Raw genomic sequence first — 26,500 nt, forward strand, 5'->3', positions numbered from 1 at the left:
CCATCTACAAACTATATATTATATACTATTAGTTGTCCACAAAAATATTCCTAAAGATAACTTTAAATTTTGAAAGTTTGAAAATATTTTTTAAAATTTCCTTTAATTAAAAGCTTATTTATTTATCTCTGAGTCAATAAAGCAGTGTAAAGAGGTCAACCCCACAAAGTGTGAAGTGAAATTCCAGCACTATCCCTAAAACCCCGCCACCAATCACGCCAAAATTCTCACAACATTACTCACTTCACGTTCTTCTCCTTTTATCTTCCCTTCACTCACGCCAACTACGTGACACCCACTCACTCCTCCTTTCATCACATAATAACTCTCAAGCATTCCCTTTCTCGCTCAACCCTCGCTCATGGCGGAGAATGGCGACGGCGATGGCGCCGAGGAGTACCTCTTCAAGGTCGTGCTAATCGGGGACTCTGCGGTCGGCAAGTCCAACCTACTGTCGCGGTTCGCGCGGAATGAGTTCGACAGCAACTCCAAGGCCACGATTGGGGTGGAATTCCAGACGCAGGTGGTGGAGATCGACGGCAAGGAGGTCAAGGCGCAGATCTGGGACACTGCGGGCCAGGAGCGCTTCCGAGCCGTCACTTCTGCTTACTACAGAGGCGCCGTTGGAGCGCTAGTCGTCTACGATATCAGCAGGAGAGGCACCTTCGACGGCATCAAGCGTTGGCTCGAAGAGCTCACTAGTGAGTGCTTTTTATTTGTTTCCTTTGGAATTTGAAATTGGAAATGCTGGATGTGGTCTTTGTTGATTTTTTTTTTTTCTTCTCCTAAATGATTCTCTGAACAGCGTGATTATACTAGTGTCGTTCAAGTAATAGAATTATGCTGCTTGGTTCTCCAAATATTGAAAAATTGTTCAATTTCGTTTTTAAATCTCACTAAAATATATGGACATTATTCATTCTATTGCGTAATTCCTATTTTCAGCATCTTAAGGCGTTTATACTTAATATTTGAGAGAGTAGCGTATATAAGAAGCAACTGATTCTTATGAATTACTTAGTATAGGTTTTATGTTTCATAGAAGTCCCTTTCATCTCAATCTGTTGACTTTCTTCTGTCATCTTCAGGAGTTTGAAGCATTGTTAGAATGATAATTCAAACACAGACTTTAGTGTTTGTATTAAACATGAGATAATATGAAGTGTTGAAGTCATTTATTTGGATTAAGTGATTTGTTGATAAAAATTTTAATTGCAGGGAAAATTTGTTGGTTTACTAAAAATTAAGTGAGATGGATGGAGCACTGAATATTTTCTTTAAATAATATTTAAAAATGAGTATTGTGTAAGAATAAAAAATGCTAAATTATGTTGTTTCATTGGTTTTCCAAATGGTTAACATCTTTGATTCTTTTAATTGTAAAATTCCCAAACTTTGTCCCATTCATTTCATTCCGTTATACTTCAATGTATTTGAATTTTTTATCACTAATTGAAACAGCCTCAGCGATACTCATATAGTTTTATAACTTTAGAACTATTTAGGATAAAGTAGTATTTGAGAGATCATGTTGGTGGTTTGTTAGTTTTTTTAATTTTTAGTTAACTCTAATTGATTTCGAAAAATATGCAGGATGGGTTTAGGTAGTTTCTATATATGGAAATTACTTTCAACGTCCCTCAAAGTGTGAAGATTCTGTTATGTCTTAATTTGACCAAAAAATGCTTTGGGGACTGATTTCACGGTTAATTTCAATATTTGAGAACGACTATTATAATTTTTGTGCATTGGGGACTGATATGATCAATGCTATGTAAAAGAAGTGTTGGAATATATTATCTAATACATTAAAATTTATTAAGAATGATAACATTACGAGTTTGACACAGTAAATAAGGACTGAGTTTCTGAGAGTCACCCATTTATTTATTTTAATAAATTTCTAATTATACAAAGTGTTCCCAAAAGAACGTGGTAAAAAATATTTTAGCGTGTCTTTTTTTGGTTTTATTGTAGTATATGATTATGCATGTGATGATTAAAAGTTGATAGGCATCATGTCTGTTGTCGGAGTTTTGACTTTATTTTAAAGATCATGAATCTGATTCTATGCAGTTGAAATTTCAAATACACAAATCTTCATCTTCCAAAATATACTTTACTCATCAAATTATAAAGCTAAAAGGCTAGTTTATAAATTTTAAACGGATAAAATTGGAACTGCATAACCCTACATTTATATCACAACTGCAGAGGTTCGTATTCCGTGAAGATGGAAAGCTAACTTTGCATATTATTTACTCTACTGTATAAATTGCTGAAATAAACAGCTATTTTCGTGATCTAATGTTTATTTCTCACACTTTTCAGCGATATTTTGCCCTTTGTGAAATTGTAAGAACAAGCCTATCTTATGATATCATATAGATATATTATGGAGAAATATGAAATCAGAGCATCAAATTAGTATGTTATTTCGTTTTATAACTGTTTAACTTTACTGTAGTATAGAGTTCGATGAGAGTTCACCCTCCAAATATCAGAGTGTCATCAGCTTAATTCTCAAAAATGTAGTCATGAAGTGTGTTCCCCCCAATTATGAAAACAAAAAGTGTCAGAAATTTCGCCCTGTCAGAGAAAAGGAATATAATGAAACCATAATTTATTAGTCACTAATTTGATGATATTAGTAACGCCTTAAACTGAAGAAAAAATTCTTGAGTGCCAAAATGATGGCGCTCGTATTTTTGGAAGACGAGAGTATAAAGTCTGCAGGTCCTTTTGGAGTCACTCAACCATATGGAAAATAGGCAATCTAGAACATGCATTGTGATCTTTGCTATATACTATTTTCCATCAGCTACATGCCTTGAAGCACTTGAATTCTTACTAGAGGTTTCATTTTGGTGAAATTTTGTAACGGAGGATTTGATTCTTGCTTAAATTATCCTGCAGCTCAAAATGACAGCACCGTAGCAAGAATGTTGGTGGGAAACAAATGTGACTTGGAGAATATTAGAGAGGTGAGCACAGAAGAGGGAAAAAATCTTGCAGAAGAAGAGGGTCTGTTCTTTATGGAGACATCTGCACTCGATTCTACGAATGTCCAAACAGCTTTCGAGATTGTTATCCGTGAAATATACAACAATATCAGCCGTAAAACATTGAATTCTGATTCTTACAAGGCTGAGTTGTCTGTGAATCGAGTAAGCTTGGTTAATGGGGCAGGATCAAAGCAAGGTCTTTCTTGTTGTTCTCGATGAGCTTTTATCTTTACTTGGATTCGGTGCTTTTTTGGATCTTGCGAGAGTAGATTCTTGTTCTTTACTTTTTCCCATGTTACGATGGCTGCCATATTTTTGTTTTCCTTTTTCTTTCAACCTGCAAATTTGCATTGCTTGGTACCTGTCTCACAAGAAAAAAATAAGGAGATTTACTCTTATATCAATCATCTTTATATATATTTTGTATTTGTTAAGAACTATAGGATATGCCAATTGAGTTTCTCCAGATAACCTATACCTTTTTTTTTAAGAAAAAAAAAGTTCCCAGCATTACTATGGAAATTTGGAATTCCAACTGAGTTTGTATGAAAAATCCAACCATCCATCAAGATTACTTCTCTATTTCCTTTTATAGGTATTTTTTTAGATTTATCATATTTAACTAAAGTCCTATTGAATAAATAGATGAATTATTTAAGATGTTAAATTAACTTAATAAATGTTTATAAAATTAAACATTACACTAAAATTATGAATTTTTTAGTTTAGGTCTTTTTAAATACACATCCAACCACAATTGCATCTTCACTGTCCTTAAAACTACCATTGTTTTGTTCTTGTACTTTTTGTATGAGTTGGTTGAGTCTTGTATTATATGACTAATACGTGAGTCACATATTAGATAGTCAACTATGGATTGTTGAATGAGTCATTAGTGAACTTGACGATCACCAAACAAATTGTCATCATCAATTAACTCACATTAATCTTAATGTTTATCAATTTAGAAGTAAAATGTGATTATTCAAAATTAGATCATGATTAGGTTAATATTAATTAAAAGTCTATCCAAAAACTTATAAATTAAGGTTTTAAGCAAAGAGGCATGTAATTTTGTATTTATTAATTCTTAATTGTCAATGTTGAACAGATTTTGACATCAGTGTTTTCGAATAGTTTGAATGATCGGTTTAATCATGTACTTGAATTTCAGGATAACTTTCAAACCTTGAATATCTCATAAGAGTTTAGACTATTGACCTCGACTTCATGTTCAAAACAAGGCTAATTCTCACTCTTTTGACTAGGTAACATTTTTAACCAAGTACCCATGGTTGTTGTAGCTCGTTGACCTTGGTTCAGCAGTTTGATCAGTAGTTTTGTATGTAATAAAGAGGTTGTCTTAAAACTTACACCCTTTATAGAGTGATGTGCCGATAATTGGAGTACATGGTTTATGATTTGGTGCCATCTTAGCAGATTTCCCCGAGCTTGTTTCCTTGCAGCTTTTGAAGCATTTGTCTATGATCAGCACAACACAGTGAGAAATCGGCTTCCGTTTTAACATATGCATGTTGCCTTTCTTCGAGCAATACAGAACAACAAGGTTTACTTAAGCTTATCACATCAATGTATAACAAATTCAGTTTCAACTCCTTCTCCAACAAAAGATAAAGAATATGAAATCCTTAAAGACCACACCATCCCAACAATCTAATTTGCGAAACATGAGATTTTTTTTTTTGAGATAAAAAAATAGCTCAACTCACCATTCCATGAGAAAACCAACTAAGAGTGAAGCCTCGTGCTGCCCACCCTTTCTTTATTTGTGTTTGGATAAAAAAATTTAACAATTTCATTAAATTGAAAAACATTGCATTTGAATTAATTATAATTAAATTATATTTATTTCTTAAATTTTTTGTTTAAATGAAGTAATTAAAATATTTGATATTTTAATTTTTTTAGATAAAGTAAATTAATTTCTCTTTTAAAGTAAAATTTTATATTAAAAATATTTGGAGAATTTGGTTATCATTTAGTTCAAGTTGACTTAATTTGACCTTTGATAGGACACAACTTATCTCGACATTTGACCTTAGTCGTTTCACCTAGACTTTCAGTCCAGTCAACTTATCCCAATCTTTGACTTGAGCCAACTAGTTTTGACTTTCAACCATGAGTTGACTGGGTTTAACCTCATGCTCAAGTCGACTCAACCTTTGGAATAGACTAAATGAGCCTGACCTTTGGCCTAAATCAAATGAGTTTGATCTTTGACCTAAGTCGAATGAGGTCGATCTTAGGTTCAGGACAACTCAGCTTGAACTTCAGTCTAGGATAACTCATCTTCATCTTCAGCTTGGGTTGATTTATCACAACCTTCGATTCAGCCAACTAATCTCAATCTTTGATTTGGACCAACTTATTTCAACCTTCTTAACTCATCTTCCCCTTCGACTTAAGCCTACTATTTTTAATCTTCGATCTGGACCAATCCATCTTAATTTTTGATCCGTGATAACCTATCTTCGTTTTATCTTGACCAACTTGATTGATCATTCAACCTGAATCAAGTTGATTATGTTTTCTTTATTAAATCGACTTTATTCGACCTTCTTCAATGAAATAAAAAGATTCAAATTTCTTTTATATATATATATATATATATATATATATATATATATATTTAAAATTCTTCTATTTTATTTATTTAAAAGATTTTTCAAAATTTTATAAATTTTAATTTTTTTTAATTACTTTATACAAACAAATCATTCTAATATAAAATTTTAAAACCCATCAAATAAATGAATTATCCTTATCCAAACACAATNAATATAAAATTTTAAAACCCATCAAATAAATGAATTATCCTTATCCAAACACAATGTAAAATTACAAATTGTTTTCTCCCCTCACAGGTTCATCTTTTTACATTCCTCGTTTATGAAATTAAAGTCTTGCTTAGTGAAGAGGATTTCTTTAATTCACAAATTTACAACAAAAGTTGTATTTTGTCTGTACAACTTCTTTATTAGATTTACTGTATTCTGTTTTGGACGATATTTTATATTTGAAGTCTTTTAGTCATCCCAAGTAAGTACTATTTATCCATAACCCATAAATATTTTCAAATTTGTCAATTTTAATTTTTGTAAATATGTGGACGAGAATAGTAACAATGGTTTTTGTTTGATTGACATCATGCATGGTTGGGAAAGGTCACCATATAACAATAATCATGTTTTAAAACTCATATTATCGATTATGTTGTAAAATCTATATAATTCATTATGCATATTGTGATGATGTTGACTATTATTTACATAATCAATTATGAACACTAATTTTTTATTCTTGAGTCATTTTTTTTTCTGAGATCTACCTTTGTATATAAATACTATTAAATTATTTCAGTAATTATTTAATTTTTTGTTTTAATTATATATTCACACTAATATATAAATCAGTGACAATAGTATTTTATAAACTAATTTTTTAAAACTTAAGTTTAAAACCTACTTTCTAACAATAATTTATAAATATATATATATATATATATATATATATATGTATATATATTTATTTATTTATTTTGTAAGATCTCAAAATATAACATAAAATTATATAATAGTCATCACATATTTAATATAAAATATTAGTTAGAGACAATAGTGATGAAATAATTTTTAACGTTACACGTTAACATTTAACGAAAGAAAATTCAACGTAAAAAATGACCGGTGGTAGTTTTGTAAATAAAACGTCATTATAGACGTCAGTTCCTCTAGGATCAGACGTTAAATAAGGTATAGATGTCGGTTTCCCAAGGTCAGACGTCAAAGGTCTGCATACAAAAATAAAAAGTCACAGTTTTATTGCTTTTAAACGTCGACTACAGGTCTCTCGACGTCTAACTCGAATTAGATGTCGCCTCCCCCTCCACGAACATAAAAAAGGTACGAAAATACCTCATTTTAAATGTCAATATTATTTTTTTTATGACATCGACGTCACCTACCCTAAACCAGATGTCGCCTCCCCTAGACCAGACGTCATATCCTCTGGTAGAAGTTACAAAATCAGAATTGAACGGTCATTTTTTCAAACATTCGACGTCAGATCCCTTTCCCCGAACGTTAATAAGCTGCAAAAATACCTAAAAAGTAGCGTCAAAATGAATTTTTTTAGCAATTAGATGTCGATGGTGGAGGGGGGCCCAAAAACTCAGAACGCAAGTCTCACTTTCTTTTGCGTTTTCGTTTGAGTTTTCCTTTCATTCGCATTCACAATGCTACTCCAAGGTATGTTTGATTGATTTTCTTCCAATTAATTTATTTTACACCTATTAAATTTAGTTTGCACCAATTAAGTTTCATTTGCACAGATTAAATTTCATTTGCACTCATTAATTTTGGCTTATGATGCAATTTTGTGCATTAGTTTGATAGGCGACATTGAGTGTCCAATCTCCATTGCTTGAAACTCATAGTATGTAAAATTTTGTGATGTACATCATTTTCTATATTTCAGGTGTGGTAATATTGTAAAAACAAATTAATTTTTTTGAAAAAAAATGGATGTAGATTTAGGAGGGGTCCGACATCAAAATTGATGTCCGAGGAAGGGGATCCGACATTAAATTGACGTCTCCCAATAAGACGTCAATTCTATATTAGAAGTTGAATGTTGAAAATAACAAACGTCAAAAGGTATTTTTGCAGTAGTGAGAAAACATTATAAATTGTTGTTTACAATCATCCAAAATAACTATAAATTTAAAACTTTATATACAAGGTAACTAAACCAAAACAATCTACAAGAGCTAGTCTAAGCAAACTAAGCATCTGTAGCTACTCCATCCAAAGCCTGCTACAAAGAGACCTCATCTCTCTTTGCTCACACCCACTAGATGATCATAACAAAGAGAGAAAGCCACAAAAACCTACCAACACAACAAAGCAAAAAGGGTAAGCTAGTTTACCAACAATTAATTAATTAATTATATGTATGTATATATATATAACACAATCACCAAATACTTTATGCAAGACACTACTATGAATGGAATGTCCGAACTTAAAATGAATGTCGAGGTATGACGGGTTGTGCACTTATGGTGGCTTCTATTACTTTGCAAAGTCATTGTCAATGGGTTTCACCCTACCATACTCACAAGGTTAGTCTGTTCCAGGTCCTGGATCATACTTGAAGCACCCAAGACTAAGACCTCCTGCTACTCTCACCAAATGTGTCAATCCTCTCTATATGAGAATGAATGACCATTAGGTGTCCTCCTACCACTGAAACTGCTCCTGGACCTAGATGACCCACCAACCCTCAATGGTTGACTCTGCTGATTCTTCACCTCTCTCTTGGTCTTCTCAATAACTCAGGCTCTCTCAACGAAAGCAGGAAATTCCCTAATACACAACTCAATCACCAACAACTTGATATCACCCCTTAAGCCATTCTCAAATTTCCTACATTGTCACTCCTCATCCATGGTCAATGTGTGGAACCGAATCAGATGTTTAAAATGATCAGCTTACTTAGAAACTGACATACTCTCCTGCACCAGCTGTAGAAACTCAATTTCCTTAGCAAATCTCACACTATCGGAGAAGTACTTGGTATAAAACTTCTTCTTAAACAACTCCCATGTGATCTGAGTACCACTACCCTCCAAAAGCATCCTCATGCTACTCCACCAATGGCTAGCCTCACCAGTCAGCAAGTACTCAGTGTAGGCCAACCTATTCTCCTTAGGCCACCTCTTTGCATTATAAATTCTCTCCATGTCTCTAAACCACTGGTCTGCCTCATCTGGACTAACTTTGCCATCAAACTTGACAGGATAGTGTTGTAGAAAGCTCTCAAGGCTCCACTCCTAAGACTGAGTGGAAGAAGAAGAAGGCCTAGTTGTCATTCTGCCACTACTCATCAACTCTACATACTGCCTCTTAAATGTCTCAACTGACACCTTTGCATCTTCCAACTACTGCAAGGCCATTGTATTCTACTAAACCAGGGAGGCATTATGTTGCTCCATCACCATCATGCAGGACTCCATCATCCTTATAAGATCCAGTGAATCCGGATTTGTGGGTGGGGGAGGAGGAGGCCTAGGTGATATCTTCTGCTCACATAGAGAAAAGTCATCAATCTAACTCAACGAAACATTGATAATAACTAGACAGAACTATGAGTACACAACACAAGTATAATACACTCATAACTTACAGGATTCCTAAGGAAAGAACTGCTCTGATACAAAAAAAGTAACATCCCAAAATATAGCATAAAGTTATATAATAGTCATCACATATTTAATATAAAAGATCAGTTAGAGAAAGGATTATAAAGTATTATTTACAGTCATCCAAAAAAACTATAAATTTAAAACTTTATATACAAGGTAACTAAACCAAAATTATCTACAAGAGTTAGTCTAAGAAAACTAAGCATTCGCAGCTCCTCTGTCCAAAGCCTACTCCAAAGAGACCGCATCTCCCTTTGCTCACATCCATCGGATGATCAAAGCAAAGAGAGAAGGCCACAAAAACATACAAACAAAAAACAAGCAAAAAAGGTAAGCTAGTTTACAAATATATATTACCCATTTAACATTGTACATAAGACAAACATATCACAATATAATCATCAAATACTTTATGCAAGACACTATTACTATGAATGGAATGTCCGAACTTAGAATGAATGTTGAGGTAGACGGGTCGTGCACTTGTGNTGGCTCCTACTGCTTTGCAAAGCCATTGTCAATAAGTTTCACCCTACCATACTCTCAAGGCTAGTTTGCTCTAGGCCTTGGATCATACTGAAAGCACCCAAGAGTAAAACCTCCTGCTAGTCTCATCACATATGTTAATCCTCTTTATATGAGAATGAATGACCATTAGAGTGTTAAGATAACTCCCAAGACTGAGCTCCTTGCATTCAGACTAATGTTACTTGAAACTACACAAGAGTTCTACCTTGGAACTCACGTTCACAACTTTGAAATCCTTTGAAACCATGCACATATATCCCTTTACTTTCACATTGCATATCAACATATAGGAACACTAATCATAATTTAAAAGATCATAAACAACCAACCAAGTCATTGGAAAAATAATTAAAACAAGCATATGAACACATGAAGTGGCACCCAAGCACCCAGAAATTGGCGTTCAGCGCCCTAAAATAGTGAGATAGTGCCTAAGCACTGGGAAGCTAGCGCTTAACGCCCTGACCCCTGGAATGGGGCGCTCAGCACCCATTTTGGGCTCTATCAGGAAAACTTAACCCTTTTTAGATCCTTTCACATACTTACCCCACAACTTTGAATGGTTCTTAGGACCTCCTAAACATTGAGAAATCCCCAGAAACACCATTATAACTCCAATTGCCTACTCTAAACCCAAATCACCTATCTAAGCTACCCAAACTCAATTCTACTCTTGTTAATCCCCATATTAGCTTCCAAACTGCATAACCAAGTTCAACCACACCATATAGCACACTACAACACCCCAAATTAGTCACAACTTGCCTACTTCAAGTTTCCACCTTGTAAAAACCCAATTTGAATTAAAAACACCTAATAACTCACTCCAAGATGATTCTAACCATTATAAACCAATTTGTTCTCATTTAACACCCTAGACAAGTCCTAATAGGTATAATAACAAACTTCCAATTACCCAAAACAGTTTACACTCCTTGTTTCGAAATCTCACAACTCAAAACCTCATTTCTACACTAAAAACACCTCAAAACTACAACTATGAACTACCATTCACAAGTAAAAAAATAACCTATAACGTCGAATATTTTTTGCCTTTCACATCGAATTCGAGAACGACGTTATATTAGGAGATATTAAATTGACATCGATTATAAAAAATTCGACGTTAATTTAACGTCGAATTTCGTCAATATACGAAGTTATTTAACGTCGAATTTTGTCAATATAGGACGTTAAATAACATTGAATTTTTTCAATATATGACGTTAATCAATTTTTTTTTTTTAATAATTGTGATCCTTTGTTACAGCTCTACGAGACCTGAAAAGTAGAAAAAACAACAATTTTCAGTTTTTGGTATTTTATAAAGCATGAACTATGAACAGTAATATAGGATCAATCAAAGAACAATAACAAACAACAAATAAGTTCAATCAAACATCAAACAATAACAACAAACAAGTTCAACCAAACAACAACAACATCAAACAAGTTCAACAAAAAAATAACAAACAAGTTATCAACAAATAAGTTCTTCAAAAAGAAAACAAAAACGAAAACTAACCTGGGTTCATCGGAATAAAGTGTTGCCACCAGTCAGAGAGAAAGTAGAATGCGCCTGTGAAGGGCAAGAACACGAAAATAATCGGTGAAAACAAACGAAAATCATACCTAAATTAGTTAATTATCACACATTTATATCAAATGAAAGAAAGATTACATGTGATAGTCGTCAAACTTCGTTCGAAAAAAGTTTGAGCAGAGAAAAGGGTCATGTGCGGTAAGATAAAGTGAATGAATTTTCAATCTCCCGTTCAAATTTTTTTTTAATTCACTAACCTTTTAACGTAACGCTAGGGCATTCGACGTTTTATATTCTTTTACGTCGAATTACAATTCTAAACGACGTTTAATAATTTCATTTATTTACAAAAATGCCACTGGTCATTTTTAACGTTGGCTATTGAGTGGTTCGATGTTAAACGTGTGATGTTATACGCTGGTTTTGCACTAGTGATTTCATTACATATCAGATTTCAATCCCAATATACCTCCAACAAGTATCAAATTACCTCATGACAACACCTAGATAGTAGTTTCCTCACATCATCCCTAAATTCTCAAACTCACAAGCAAACCCCGTTTTTAGGCTTAAAACTCAAGAATTTAACCATTTCTCATCACAACCACTTTGAATTCACTTTCAAAAAAACAACACAACTTCATCACACACATTCATAACAGCATATAACATCAATTTCAACTTATTAAAATTACATACACATCATATTACCAACTATCGTTATTTAAACCTAGAAAGTACTATATTATTATCACAATTGCATCCAATTCATCATATTATTCTCATAGATACTATTTTAGTATGAAAAACATAATCTAAGTCAATTTTAACTTCCCTTACCTCACAATAAATTGCTTCCCACTGATTACTTGCAACGTAAGAAATTTCTAAACGAACCTACGAAAAACCAAATTGGAAGCAGACAAAGTCCTTAAGAATTTAGATTAACCAAGAATGAGAAGAAGAAGCAAGATTACACATGCAACGAAAATTGCTTCTTCCAAAAACAGATTAGGAACGAGAAAGGAAAAATGAGTCGAAACTTACTTATTTTATAATAGAAATTGATCAATTAGAAATGTAGACCTCTTCACCGTAATTGATTAGACACCTCCTGATCATCAAAGAGATGACTTAAGAGTCACAACTCTTAGAGAGAAGTGAGAGAAAATAAGGAAAAAGAGTTTTAGAAAGATAGACAATGTTTAAAGTAATGAAACGAATTTAGAAAATTTTATTTATATTAATCAATTATTTAAAAATAAAAAAATCGGTCTCATTATTTTAAAACATTTACCAATTTTAATATTTTATTTTCTAAGTCCATATATATATATATATATATATATATATATATAAAAGTGTTCTTTTAAATATAATCAATAACATTTTGTTTTACTATGTTCTTTTATATAAATTAAAGGTGTTTTCTAGTAATAATTTGAAAAAAAATGGAAATAATTTAATTTGTTTTATCTATATAAATTTAAGTATGTATAGATATAGAGTTGGGGAGTAATATAAATAATAAAAAAAAAGTTATAAATTAAGGAAATGTTTTGCTTGTTCAAGTAAACTATAATTGAGATAAGCGAAAAAAACTGAATATTGATTTAGAAGAAGAAATCATGGTTGGACACAGATTAATTTCATATGTGAGAACAAATACAAAATGTGTACCCAAATATAAAACATTTACAATCCTTAGCTTTGTAACTAATATTGAGTTTGGTCTTGAAAATGAATGTTGTAAGGTTGAGTTGATAACATACCTTATTTATAGTGATCAATGTGACAATATGCCTCCACATTTGAAGAGCAAGTGGTCACATTTTCGTATATGATAGAACATTATGTTAAAAATAAAAAATATACTTTGACGTACATGAATTTTTTATATTCATTTGATATTTTTTTTTTACTTTTTTTCTTTTCTTAAAAAAATATAAAAGTTCATATTTTATAATCATTATATTTTTGTACTCTGTATTAAATAAATGTAAAAATTATCATGAGATTATTATTTTAAAAGCAAATTTTTATCTTTCTTTTTCTTTATTGTTTTAATGATCATTGCATTGGAAGGATAACTTTTAGGTCAATCAAGGGAAGGAAAGATTAACCACATATTATGAATAATAACACATTATATCCATATTTTAAGGTAAAACAATAAAGCAAATTGTATTTGATGATGTAACCTTCATAATGAGAGGGGGCATTATGATCTCGAGATTGGATGTTGCTCGTTTTCACAGTAAAAATGACCACCCAACACAAAATGTTTCTGTTTCTTATGATTTGTGCATGAAATTCACGTTTATCCTTGTTGGGCGTGAAGGAACATCTATTTCTAGGATATAGAAGGATGACCTTATAAGGGAGGATTCCCTTATTATACCCAAAAGTTAGCTAATTGCATTCTAACTATCATATTAGGAAAATATTACTTTAAAGATGTCAAATTTACATTAAAGGAACAATTTATTATGCAATAATGAGGTGTTGGGTATCACTTAAAATAATATTCATGGAGAAGTCCATAATACCCACCAGGATTGTTTTATCATTATTCATCACTTAAAAATGTCACTCAGAATATTTGGTCTATTGAAAAAATGTTTGCTCATCATAGCTAGTGAAACAAAACCCTCTAATTGCTTTCAGAACATATTTTAATATGTTGCATTTTTAGTAATTAGAGCTCAAAATTGTATTTAGAATTTTTTTTAAATGAATTAGAGTTCGTCGATAGATTACATTTTAATTGAAGTAAAAAAGAAAAATATTTCATTCTCATCATTTTACTCATCAACTAGTACATTATTATTCTTGTATGGTCGTTGTACAAACACAAATAAAAGAGGATGAACTAACATAATAAATATTAAAATATCAATATGATATATATTTATCTCAAACATTAAATCAATACTATGATCCTATAACGACAACTAAAGTTATTTAAAGACAAATTATACTAGTCAATTAATTTTTTAAACCATCCTTCATTTCATAAACAAACCATGCTAACACCAAACAATCTCTACAACCATATGTCATCTTATATCAAATCATGTCAATTCTAATAATTTCTACAACCACATGTTCTCGTATATCAAACCATGTCAATCCCAAGAATCTCCATAATCGTATATCATCTCCCGTACTTTCTCGCACCAAACTTGTTTACCAAATAGGGCGACTTGAGTCATCTTCCACCGTAGTTTTGAACCTATCTTCCTTGCTCCTTAAGGACTTATGAGTAAAAACTCTGATCCTACTCACACCAGACAGTATACTCAACACGTGTCGGAACCCTACAAGCGAGACATTCATCCTTTTCTACCTCCTCAAAAGAGGAAAGGGCAACACTCGAATCTCAGTCCTCTCTACCGCCCATCATAGGCAAAGAGACTCATCTCTTCTACCGCCTCTTAGTGACGAAGAGATCCACCTTTATACCATCTCGTAAGAGGAAAAGTACAACCCCGGATTAATGAAGTACGACAAAAAGACATAACAACCAACATATCTTTTAGCTTCACACTATATAGACAACATCACTCCACCACAAAAAGCAGAACCAATCATCAATACATCAAGCATGTCTCAACATACCAAGGCAAGCATCACAACAACTCGACAACATCATAAACACAACAATCACACAAATAACTTGAAAAACATTGAAAAAGCTTGTTAACATAACCAAATAGTACGACCACATCCAAAACAAACACGACAACATACCTAAACTGCATAACAACAATCTGGACACACCCAAACAACAAAGCAACTGCCTGAAAACATACCCAAATAATATAACAACAGTTCAAAATCACACCCAAACAACAACTTTATGACAACCATTTCAAACAAACACATTGTTATATTATCCTAATCATACTACTAAACTCCTCAATTTCTCATAAAATAATACATCCAATTACCACTAATAAAATTAATTTATTTACATATATAATACCATTGCAAAATATAAACCACCATTTATTTAACAATAAATAAATTTTCTAACGTTAAAATTATTTTTTTATTTATTTTATATTCTTATAGTACACTCAGTTTCTGATTAGATTCTCCATAACTTCTTATTACATTATCACAACTTTTCTTAACTTCTTATTTAAAATAATATAATATTAAGTTATATTCAAAACTTCCAAAAAATTTATATATATTTTAGCGTACGGTCCTCTCATGTTGGGTATCGTACGATCCTTCCATGACTGTCCTCCCAGCCAATCCTTCAAGGCCGACCACCCATGCCGACCATCTATCAGGCCGACTACCCAGGCCGACTGACCATCACGTCAACCACCCTGGCCAACCACATGGTTAGATTATAAGCGATAATAGCTCATTAAAACCCCTAATGGAGGATACGGTCTGATTGGACCGTCATCAGACCCACGAAAGGTAAAAGTTCATTACAACTAGTATAAATAAAGGTCTCAGGTATGACTTCGGGACCACGCTGCACACTATGCACACCACATGCATCACTTATTGTGATAGTCGTTTGGTCATTTTACTGACTTAAGCGTCGAAGTGCCTTTGACAGGTACCTGCCCGCCCGACTTAGAGAAGGAGGAGGGAGAACGAACAACTTGAAGTATGAAGAAGACTAAGGTAACCGTCCGGCCATCAATAGGTTCGCCTAGTCTTCAAGGTCCGTCCGGTCTTCTGATGAAGGTTGAAAAACAGTTATTTTCATATGTCAATTTGGACCAAATTACACCCTTTACTACTCGGAATGAGCCTAGAATCAAGCAAAACTCAATAAATGAGTCTGAAGAGAGTCAAAAGCTGTTTTTAGCAATTTTATGCTTGTTTTGCATTGTTTTGTAGCTAATTTTATGCTTGTTTTGACGCTGGGCGAACCTGAGGAAAACCGCCCGGCGGTGGCGATTGCCGCCGAGCGGCACACTTAAACCGCCCGACGGTGGCTCGCTGGACTTGGGCCTGTTTGCTGACGTGCTCCTCACCTATAAATACCCCTATTGCGAGTTCAGAGTCATTCTTTTAACAGGGGAGAACGGCCAGACCTAATTTTGCTCTCTGAAGAGGATCTCTTGGATGCTTAGGCTCCTTTTCATCTTTTCTAGGGTTTGCTTTTCCATTCTTTTTCCATTTTCCATCTAGATTCACCATGACTATGGTGAACTAAACCCTATTGTTGTTGGGGAAACAATGTAATCTTTTGATACTCTCTCTTATTGAAACTCTTGATTATTTATATGGTCTCCATATGTTTTGATTGTTAATTGTTGGGTTATCATCTGTGCTTAAGGCCTTTATCGTTTAACTCATTCGGTAACTGAAGTTTGTCTATATTGATATGGGGACGTACAGTAATGACATGAACTGGTGAGTAATTTCTTGATTTTGCAATACCACCTAGGGATAGGGGTAGGACGATCAATTGCGCTAACTTCTGTTTATAATACGGTATTAATTACTAGGGGAGGCTAGGGATAGCAAGCCAGTAGTTAATATTAGGCCCTTTTCACCAAGGGATCGGGTTAAGGGGAGACTAAGAAAGTCGCATAACAATTGAATTAATCAAACTAATATTCAAGGGTAGTATGTAAGAGAGAGTGGATTAGATGAAATTGTAAACCCCCAACAACATTCATTCATCCATTGTTTTCCTTTGTCAATTGAATCACCTTTATTTTGCATGTTAATATTTTTGTTCTCAAATCCAATTTATTAATCTTTATTTTCAAGTCTTATTATTTTAATTCACGTGAATGAGAAAGCCTTTTGAATCTCTTGGGAAAACGATACTTGGTCTTACCATTTATATTACTTGTACGATTTGGTACGCTTGCCAATTTGTCAACATCTTCGAGACAACTTGGAATGTTTTAAGGACCCTCAAACCCCACCGAAACATTTTGGCGTCCACTGTGGGGCTCAAGCTAGTATCACTCATTATAGCCATAAGGAACCAGTGACTGGTGCCTCAAAGGATGTCAACTCAGCCTTTCGGCCTCATCCACTCGGCCTCGTCTATTCAGTCATTCGGCCTTACAAGTACTTAGCCAAATTTGGCATCAGGTATTCGGCCCTTCGGCCTCAATTGCTCAGTCATTCGGCCTCACAGGTTCTTAGCCACATTTGGCATTAAGTTTTCGGCGATTCGGCCATTCGACCATTCAACCTCAACAATTCAGTCCTTCGGCCTCAAGTGTTTAGCCATTCGGCCTCAACTGTTCGGTCATCGACCTCACAAGTACTTCGCCAAATTTGGCATTAGGTATTCATCCCTTGAGCCTCAATTGTTCGGCCATTCTGCCTCAACTGCTCGGTCATTCAGCCTCGCAGGTTCTTAGCCAAATTTGGCATCAAGTGTTCGGCCAATCGGCCTCAACCATTCGGCCCTTCGATCTCAAGTGTTCATTCATTCGGCCTCAACTGTTCAGCCATTCAGCCTCAGGTACTTAGCCAAATCTGGCATCAAGCATTTGGCCTCACTAGTACGTGTTCAGCCTCGACCATTCGGCCTCACAGGTACTTAGCCAAATTTGGCATCAGGTATTCGACCTTTTAGCCTCAATTGCTTAGCCATTCGGCCTCAACTGCTCATTCATTTGGCCTCACAGGTTCTTAGCCAAATTTGACATCAAGTGTTCGGCCATCCGGCCTCCACCATTCGGCCCTTCAGCCTCAACCATTCGGCCATTCGGCCTCAACCATTCGGCCTCACTAGTACGTGTTCAGCCTCGACCATTCGACTTCACAAGTACTTAGCCAAATTTGGCATCAGGTATTCGACCTTTCAGCCTCAATTGCTCGGCCATTCAGCCTCAACTGCTTGGTCATTCGGCCTCACAGGTTCTTAGCGAAATTTGGCATCAAGTGTTCGGCCATTCTGCCTCCACCATTCGGCCCTTCAGCCTCAACCGTTCGGCCATTCAGCCTCAACCATTCGGCCTTTCGGCCTCAAGTGTTCGACCATTTGGCCTCAGCTGTTCGGCCATTCGGCCTCAGGTACTTAGCCAAATCTGGCATCAAGCATTCGGCCTCACTAGTACATGTTCGACCTCGACCATTCGACCATTCGGTCTCAAGTACGTGTTCAACCTCGACCATTCAGTCATTCGATCTCAGGTAATTAGCCAAATTTGGCATCGAGTGTTCGCCCTCATAGGTATGTGTTCGGCCTCAACCATTCGGCCATTCGGTCTCAGGTACGTGTTCGGCCATTCGGCCTCAAGTACGTAGCCAAATTCGGCATCGAGTGTTCGGCCTCACAAGTATGTGTTCGGCCTCAACCATTCAACCATTCAGCTTCAAGTACTTAGCCAAATTTGGCATAAAGTGTCTGGTCTCATCAAAGGTTGGCGACCAGGGATCTTCACCAAAAGAATCTCGTCCGACCTCATCGAAGGTCGGCAACCGTGGAACTTCACCAAAGAAATCCTGGTCGGCCTCACCGAAGGTCGGCGACTGTGGATCTGCACCAAAGAAATCCCGACCAGCCTCACTGAAGGTCTGCGACCGTGGATCTTCACCAAAAAAATCTCGGTCGACCTCGCCGAAGGTCGGCGACCGTGGATCTTCACCAAAGAAATCTCGGTCGGCCTCACCGAAGGTCGACGACCGTGGATCTTCACCAAAGAAATCCTTGTCGGCCTCACCGAAGGTTAGCGACCGTGGATCTCCACTAAAGAAATCTCGGCGAGCCTCGCCGAAGATCGGTAACAATCGATTTGCATCAAAAGAATCACGGTCGGCCTCACCGAAGATCTCCACGACGTCACTTAAGCAGAATCAGTGGCCTATCCAGCTCGGGCGACAAAGGCACAAAGACAAAAACCAATCGGAGAACCCGTCTTTCTCAAGAGTGGCGTGGACAAAACCCCTTCACATAATCAACATCATGCTCGAGCTTAGGGGGCTTGTGTACTGTACAGTCCTCTCATGTTGGGTATCGTACGGTCCTCCCATGACCGTCCTCTCGGCCAGTCCTCCAAGACCGACCACCCATGTCGACCATCCATCAGGCTGACTTCTTAGGCCGACCGACCACCAGGCCAACCACCCTGGCCGACCACACGGTTAGATTATAAATGATAATAGCTCGTTAAAGCCCCTAATAAAGGTTAAGGTGTGATTGGCCCGTCATCAAGCCCATGAAAGGTAAAAGCCCATTACAAGTAGTATAAATAAAGGTCTCAGGTATGACTTCAGGACCACGCTGCACATGCATCACTTATTGTGATAGTCGTTCGACCATTTTTACTGACTTGAATGTCGGAGTGCCTTTGATAGGTACCCACCCGCCCGACTTGAAGAAAGAGGAGGGAGAACAAACAACTTGAAGTATGAAGAAGACTAAGATAATCGTCCGACCTTCAAGAAATCCACCCAATCTTCAAGGTTCGTCCGATCTTCGAGACAACTTAGAATATTTTAAGGGACCTTTAAACCCCACCGAAACATATATATATATATATATATATATATATATATATATATATATATATATATATATATATATATATATATATATATATATATATATATACCAAATATCATACTATCCTTATCTTAAAATTATTATAAAACATAACTCTGACGCATTTTATACAAGTTATTTTCGTAAATCACGTCTGATTTTATATATAAGTTACGCTTAATTTATCAGTAATCTAACCTTAACAATATTGTCCTTTATTTTTAGTTTTAATATAATTGCACCATTCCAATCTCAATAAAAAAAGAAATTGAACTACCTTGTTCTAATCAAATAAATATTAACATTCCTAAAAGTTTGTCTTCCAAATATATAAAATAAATATACCATATCCTTTAACTTTCATTTAACATAATATATCAATAAAATTATATTTTAATACTTATAATTAAAAGAACTTGGTTCAAGAAAATTCTATTTTACTCCAAATTTGCACCCTAAATTATTAGAATTTAATGAAATTATTTTGAAATTGGTCTCAGAGACTCTGACTCATGCACCACATAATCTCATGAATCCAAAGCTGAACCGTGTCAAAATAAACAGTTTTCTTTTTCAAATCTTACATGAATACCAGTTTAGCAAAATAAATTAAACTACAATCCAATCTTAAGAAAAAAAAAAGAAAAAACATAATTCAATACACTTCCGAATAGGTAACAGTACAAAATTATTTAAACACGGATATTTCCTGACTCGACTCATTATATTTAACAAAATTCTTATATAGTTATATTAGTTGTATAATTTCATCATTTATAATTTCCATTCATATTTTCTATTTTATTTTATGGTTTACATTTTATACTATATCCTTTTTTTTATTTCTTATAATTATGAAATTTTGAAAGGTCAATTAGTTACTATCATGTCTAAACATGCTCTCTCAATCATACTGATGTTACGACAATTAGATATTAAACAAACAAAAGTGACCAAACAGTGACGATGTAATGATGTCACTAGCCATTTTAATAAATACTTTCACCTTTTAACAATTATTTACTTATTTTATTAAAATAAATTTACAATTTTAAATATATCTTCAATAAAAGCAGCTCCTAGAACAAAAAGTAAAAAAATTGCTACATATAATATTTACAACATCTTTCACTATAGATTAAATTAGAATGAATCCACATATTTGAGAAGCCAGGACAATAAGGATAGAGTTTCAACTCATGTTAATAGCAATGTTTTTTTAATTGGGTATCTATTAATTTCTTTTATCGATTGGAAACTTAAAAAATTGTATATTTTTTTAATTTAACTTATTTTATTTTTTTCGTTAACTAAATAACGTGATTATTATATTAGTTTGTCATTGTCTTTGTATTAAGAAATATAAAATCTTGTAACTAATATAGACACTCTTAAACCAATTAAAATCACTTATTATTTAATTAATAACAAAATCCTACATTTTTTTTTAATTTTTTAACACGTAAGCACAGATATAACATGTTACTCAATTGACAAACAAAATTTAATTAATATAGACTCAATTAAAAAATATAAAAATTTAGAATATTCAATAAAAGAAAAATTAATAAAAACTTAACTAAAAATATTCAAATTTATAAGTGACTTAAAGCTTAATTAAACCTCAAATTATTTAATATAATTAAAATCTAAATTAAAGTATGATTATTTCATTTAGATAACTTTTGTGCTATCATGTTAAAAATTGATAATTAATCATACATCTTACATGTTATGAAAAAATATTTTTATTCATTTTTTTTAGTTTTAGTTACATAAAAAATGTCCAAAACATAGGGTTTCCATTAAAATAAAAACAAAGGTTAATGTATGGTTATGATATACCCCAGGAAAAGGTCATTATCACTGTGACCACCACTATCCCTTTCAATGTTATGTTTTTAAACTCACTTAACCCATACTTTTTCTTCCCTTCTAAATATGTTCTATCAGAACATATGATAAGGATTGATATTATTATATTCACACACAATATATATTTATATATGAAAGAGAGAGATAATTTTTTTAACTAGTTGAAAATAAAAAATTATAAAATTAATAATATATATTCAATAATTTTCAATGTTCTGCATCTCATGACGAAGATTAAACAAAAAAGTCTTCAAAGGAAGAAAGACATTCAATCCAAAGCTGGGTTGTCTGGTCTAGCTCCCTATCTCTTTCACTTTATTAATTACTTAATTTTTTTATAAGCTCCAGAATCTTTATTTATTTAAATATATTTTATTCCAGTCATCCAAATAAAATAATAAAAGAAAAGGAAAAAGCAAGTTAAACAACAATAATGAAACGTTTAAAGCTTTAGTTATGCACAATCATTTTAACATTTCCATGACTTGTATTGAAATTTAGATTTTCTGGTCATGTTCGAAAAAGAGGGTCCAAAGAGATTTGTAAATGATATTAAAATATGTCATGATCTGAGACTGATTTATAAGAAAATGTTTATATATAATTATATATTGTAAATTTATAATTTTTAATTAATTTATTGATAATTGTCGTAAATTCTGTGATAATTTATCCTTCTACATGCCTCATACATAAATTATATATCTCATGCATGCATGATGCATTATGTATCTGATGGCATGGCGTGGCATGAGAATCTCATAAAACAAAGTTATGATTAAAGGAAAAGCAACAAAAGCGTGAAGATAAGGGTGCAGTGAACATTGCTGTCCCTGAGGGACCATAACATTAGGGAAACTATACAATCAAATTAACATAAAGTATGGTTTGGTAGATAACGTTAAGCAAAACTTTAACGTTAAACAAAAGTGATTTTTTTGGTCAATTAACAAATCAAAGGTTCCCTCAAAAATCTTGCCTAAGCCAATCACCTCTTTCCACCTTCATCTTTTCGGACAACGTAAAGAAACTTGTCAAGAACTAGTTGACAATTTCAAGTAGAATTATGGCTTTTTCATTCGTAATAAATTATGTGAAATTATTGCAAATAGTGTAATTAGCTTCATGAGTTTTCTGATGCACTATCATATAAGTACTGGCTTTACCAATAGTAACTCAAAAGTAACAGTAAAAACAAAAACAAAACAACTCAAGTGAAAACCTCTCCCCACATTAAATACATAATTATTTAGATTTTAATGCTTGTTTTTTCAATTAATGAACATATCTCTTTACATCATTTTCAATAGTTGCATCAACCACACGCGAGATATAACCATTTTAGGAATGTTTCGTTTGGATTATAAGCCATGACCAGCATAGTTGTGGCCAAGTTTGGTTTGCAGTGTAGCTGGATAATGAAATTCCCCACACTCAAGAGTTGATTTTTATCGTCTGCTGTCTATCAAAGAATACTTTGCGTATTGACACGCTAAAAGCTTTCTTAAAAGTAATTCCAGACCAAATGAAAAATCTATACTTTATAACCAAAGCTTATACAAAGATATGTGATAAATATAAAGAAAAGAAAAGGAAGAGCAAGTTCAGTGAAGGGAAGAATCACATAATGAAGAATATGTATCCATGATAAGTTTAGGGAGACTTGTTAGACTTTTTCTTCAACACAATAATCCATGTGATGACTTCCAAGAATAAGGCAACTACGCCCAGCGCAATAACCACTCCAATGTAAGTAGTTTTCCATATCTCATCAGGATGCAAGATCTTGAAGCCCCTGAATATGTTGATGATTCCCAAGATAACCACAGTGTACCCGATGCTGTGGTGGTACGCGTTCCATATATACCTGTACTTGTGAGTCTTCACTGGCCTCAAGAACAATGCGAAAATCTGCAAAATTTCACAGAGCTAACACTGTTAAACTTCATCTTTATTGGATTAAGATGTGAAGAAGAAGAAGAAGAACAAGAGTAGATTTACCTGTAGAGTGGCAAAGCAAAAGAGGGCAATTCCAAGATTGCGATGCACACTGTACTGAACCCCTACTGATTCGCTTCCAAGTTTCATACCAGTTCCCCATCCAGCAACACCAATGGCATAAGCAGAGACTTGACAACCAACATGAAGATAGAACCAAGCTGGATCTGCAGATGGAAAAGTTCTCATGTACCTAGCTATGATCACTCCAAGGGGAAACAGCACACCCCAACTCACAGCATTTAGAATTCCATGAATCTGTCATTCAAAGCTTTCAAAAGTTTAATCCAACTCAACAAAATTACTTCATTTCACTTCAAATTTCAGATATCAAGCCATCCAATAGCTTCAATCAGACGTCGACAAACCCAAAAAAGTCAACATACAAACACCCTTTTGAATTAAAAATACAAACAAGTCAAAACAGAACAGAACCAAAACAATACCTCTGTTTTCCCGAAAATCACAAAAAAAATGCCCAAAATTCACTCTTAGCCAAACAAGAATTAACAAATGAAAAACACCTCCATTCCGAAATTAGAAAAAAAAAAAAAAAAAAAAAAACCTTCTTTCCTTGAATTCTCAATAACCAATAGAAAACCACAAAACCCTTTTTTTTTCTGAAATCTCAAAAACCAAAATCAAAATTGTTCTTCAACAAATCCAGAAAATCAACCCCTCCCCTCCAAAATCAAAAACATTTTCCGACATCCCAGAAACTCGTAATTAAAACAAAAACCCCACATTCTTAAACCAAAGAAAAAACCCATTTCTCCACGACAAACACTGTCGCGGTTCTTATTCTCCCATCACAATTAGAATTTTGTCAGGGATGATAACCAACCCCTCAGTAAAAATTAAAGCTGTCAAAACACCACCACCAGAACACAAAAACAGATTACATCCACCTTTTTTCCTTTCCCAAAAAGATTTTCTTTTCAGGAAAAAAAGAAGCAAAAAAAACTCACATTTTTCTTCTTGGTGACGGGGTCGACAGCAGAGGCAACATTGCTCTGTTCCCCACTGAAGCTAAGAGTACCCTTGGAATTCAAATTGGCGGGTTTGAAGTCATGCCTGCCGATTCTCCCCGCGGTAACGGAGGGCCCCACCTGCCACACGTGGTTGACACTCTCCACCTTCTCCGGAACCTTAACCTTCGCGAAGATCCTAATCACTCCTCCAACCTCTTCGCCCCTCATATCCCACACGTCGAACGACAGTTTCCCAGGAACAATGTCGCTGTATGACTTCAAGTCAAGCGTGTTCACGGTCACCGCGCCGCGGTCGCCGCCCTTGAACGCAACCAGCACCTGAGCCCCCACCATGCCAACCCCGTTGGGGTTGATCCCCCAAGAGACCCACCCGCCTGGGTTCGGCGGCGCCGCCTGGAAGGCCACCGAGAGGGACGCGTTGGCGGCGTCATGGGTCCAGTGGAGGAAGGAGTTCAGCACGGGTAGGTCCAGGCAGTTGGCGAAAAGCTTGTTGGCGGAGTCGGTAAGCCTCTGCGTGGTGCAAGTTAGGGCGGAGGGAGTGGCGGCGCTGACGGCGAGGAGGAAGAGGAGGAGGAGGATTTGAGGAAGCGTAGGAGAAGGCGGTGAAGTCATTGGAGTTGGTGGTGGTGAGAGGAGAAAGAAGGGAGAGTGGGTTTTAGAGGGCAAAAGATAGTAAAGACAAGTAGGTTTTGGTATGTTTGGTGAGGGAGATGAGTTGGTGAAGTTAAGAATGTAAGGTCGGAAATTAAGGAGAAACGAAGAACAGGGGAATGAAAGAAACTGTTATGTTTTATGTTCAAAACAATGCATTAATATGAAGCAGAAGGATATATCAAGGTCCATCTTTGTCATGTATCTCACCCCCAACCAATATTTCCATCCTTATCATCTATATTCTACATTTTATTTTACGAGTTTTAATACAAATAAACTAAATTTTAAAATGTTTCTGAGAATTAAATTAAATTATTATAAATTATATTTACCATGGTTTGACATCTAAATTCAATAATTAAATAATTATTACGAAATATCATACCTTTTAATTTCATATATTATATTCCAATTTAGTTTGATTAGTTTTACTACAGAGTGATTTTATTTTTAAAATTAAAATTAGTACAATAATCTTTTTTATAATTTAATTTTTTTTATTATATTTAGTTATGAATCAATTTAGTTTGAACTTTTTCTTACCAATCCTAATTTCGCATTTGTGATAAATAATATTGTTGGATTACCGCGTAAATTGTTTTATTTAGAGGTTAGAAATCGTTTATCGTGTAAATTATTTTTTAATTATATTATTCTTTTAGTATTTCAAATGTTAATTGATTAATATATATGTCTTTGTTACAGATGCACAACTACTTGTTTGATGTTATTATGTTTCTTGGTTTTCACCTGAAAAAAAGAGCTTAAAATATAAGTAAAAAGAAAGAAAAAATAACATTTCTTTTATTTGTTTTTAATCCCAAAATAAATAAGCAACAATTTATTTATTTTTAATTTTGTTATAATGAATTTATAAATAAACTAAGTTAGATGATATTTGAAAAAAATATTTAGCGTACTTAAATTAAAAAGATTATATTTCCTTGTTTTCAAAATTTAAAAATTAAAATGCATCAAAATTTTAATATAAATAAAGTATATATTTAATCTATTTATTTATGTTTTATGATGGAGGTAGGTTTTTTAGACAAGTATTTTAAAATTTTGAAGAGCACTGGCATTGCTTTACTAAGCTTTATACCTTAATATGTTAGTCCCATGAATTTCTTGAAACATTGAGAACAAGTCATTGTAACTTGAAATTATTATAAAACACTTTCACACTAC

At 34.0% G+C, this 26,500-nt stretch overlaps 2 protein-coding genes across 2 annotated transcripts; one reads left to right on the plus strand and one right to left on the minus strand.

The window, feature by feature from the left end:
- Positions 1–224: 224 nt before the first annotated feature.
- On the plus strand, positions 225–3,403 carry LOC106759411 (ras-related protein RABA5e). Its single transcript, XM_014642569.2, has 2 exons — positions 225–701; positions 2,917–3,403. The coding sequence occupies exons 1-2, from the start codon at positions 362–364 to the stop codon at positions 3,222–3,224; spliced, it is 648 nt and encodes a 215-aa protein (XP_014498055.1). The 5' UTR covers positions 225–361; the 3' UTR covers positions 3,225–3,403.
- A 19,664-nt stretch (positions 3,404–23,067) lies between these two features.
- Positions 23,068–25,479, minus strand: LOC106759612 (cytochrome b561 and DOMON domain-containing protein At4g12980). The gene is made up of 3 exons (XM_014642867.2): positions 24,635–25,479; positions 23,670–23,924; positions 23,068–23,579 (listed from the first exon to the last, which is right to left on the minus strand). Exons 1-3 carry the CDS (start codon positions 25,268–25,270, stop codon positions 23,322–23,324), a joined length of 1,149 nt encoding a protein of 382 aa, XP_014498353.1. The 5' UTR covers positions 25,271–25,479; the 3' UTR covers positions 23,068–23,321.
- Positions 25,480–26,500: the final 1,021 nt, after the last annotated feature.

Source organism: Vigna radiata, chromosome 4 (assembly GCF_000741045.1).
Source record: "Vigna radiata var. radiata cultivar VC1973A chromosome 4, Vradiata_ver6, whole genome shotgun sequence".
Taxonomy (NCBI): domain Eukaryota; kingdom Viridiplantae; phylum Streptophyta; class Magnoliopsida; order Fabales; family Fabaceae; genus Vigna; species Vigna radiata.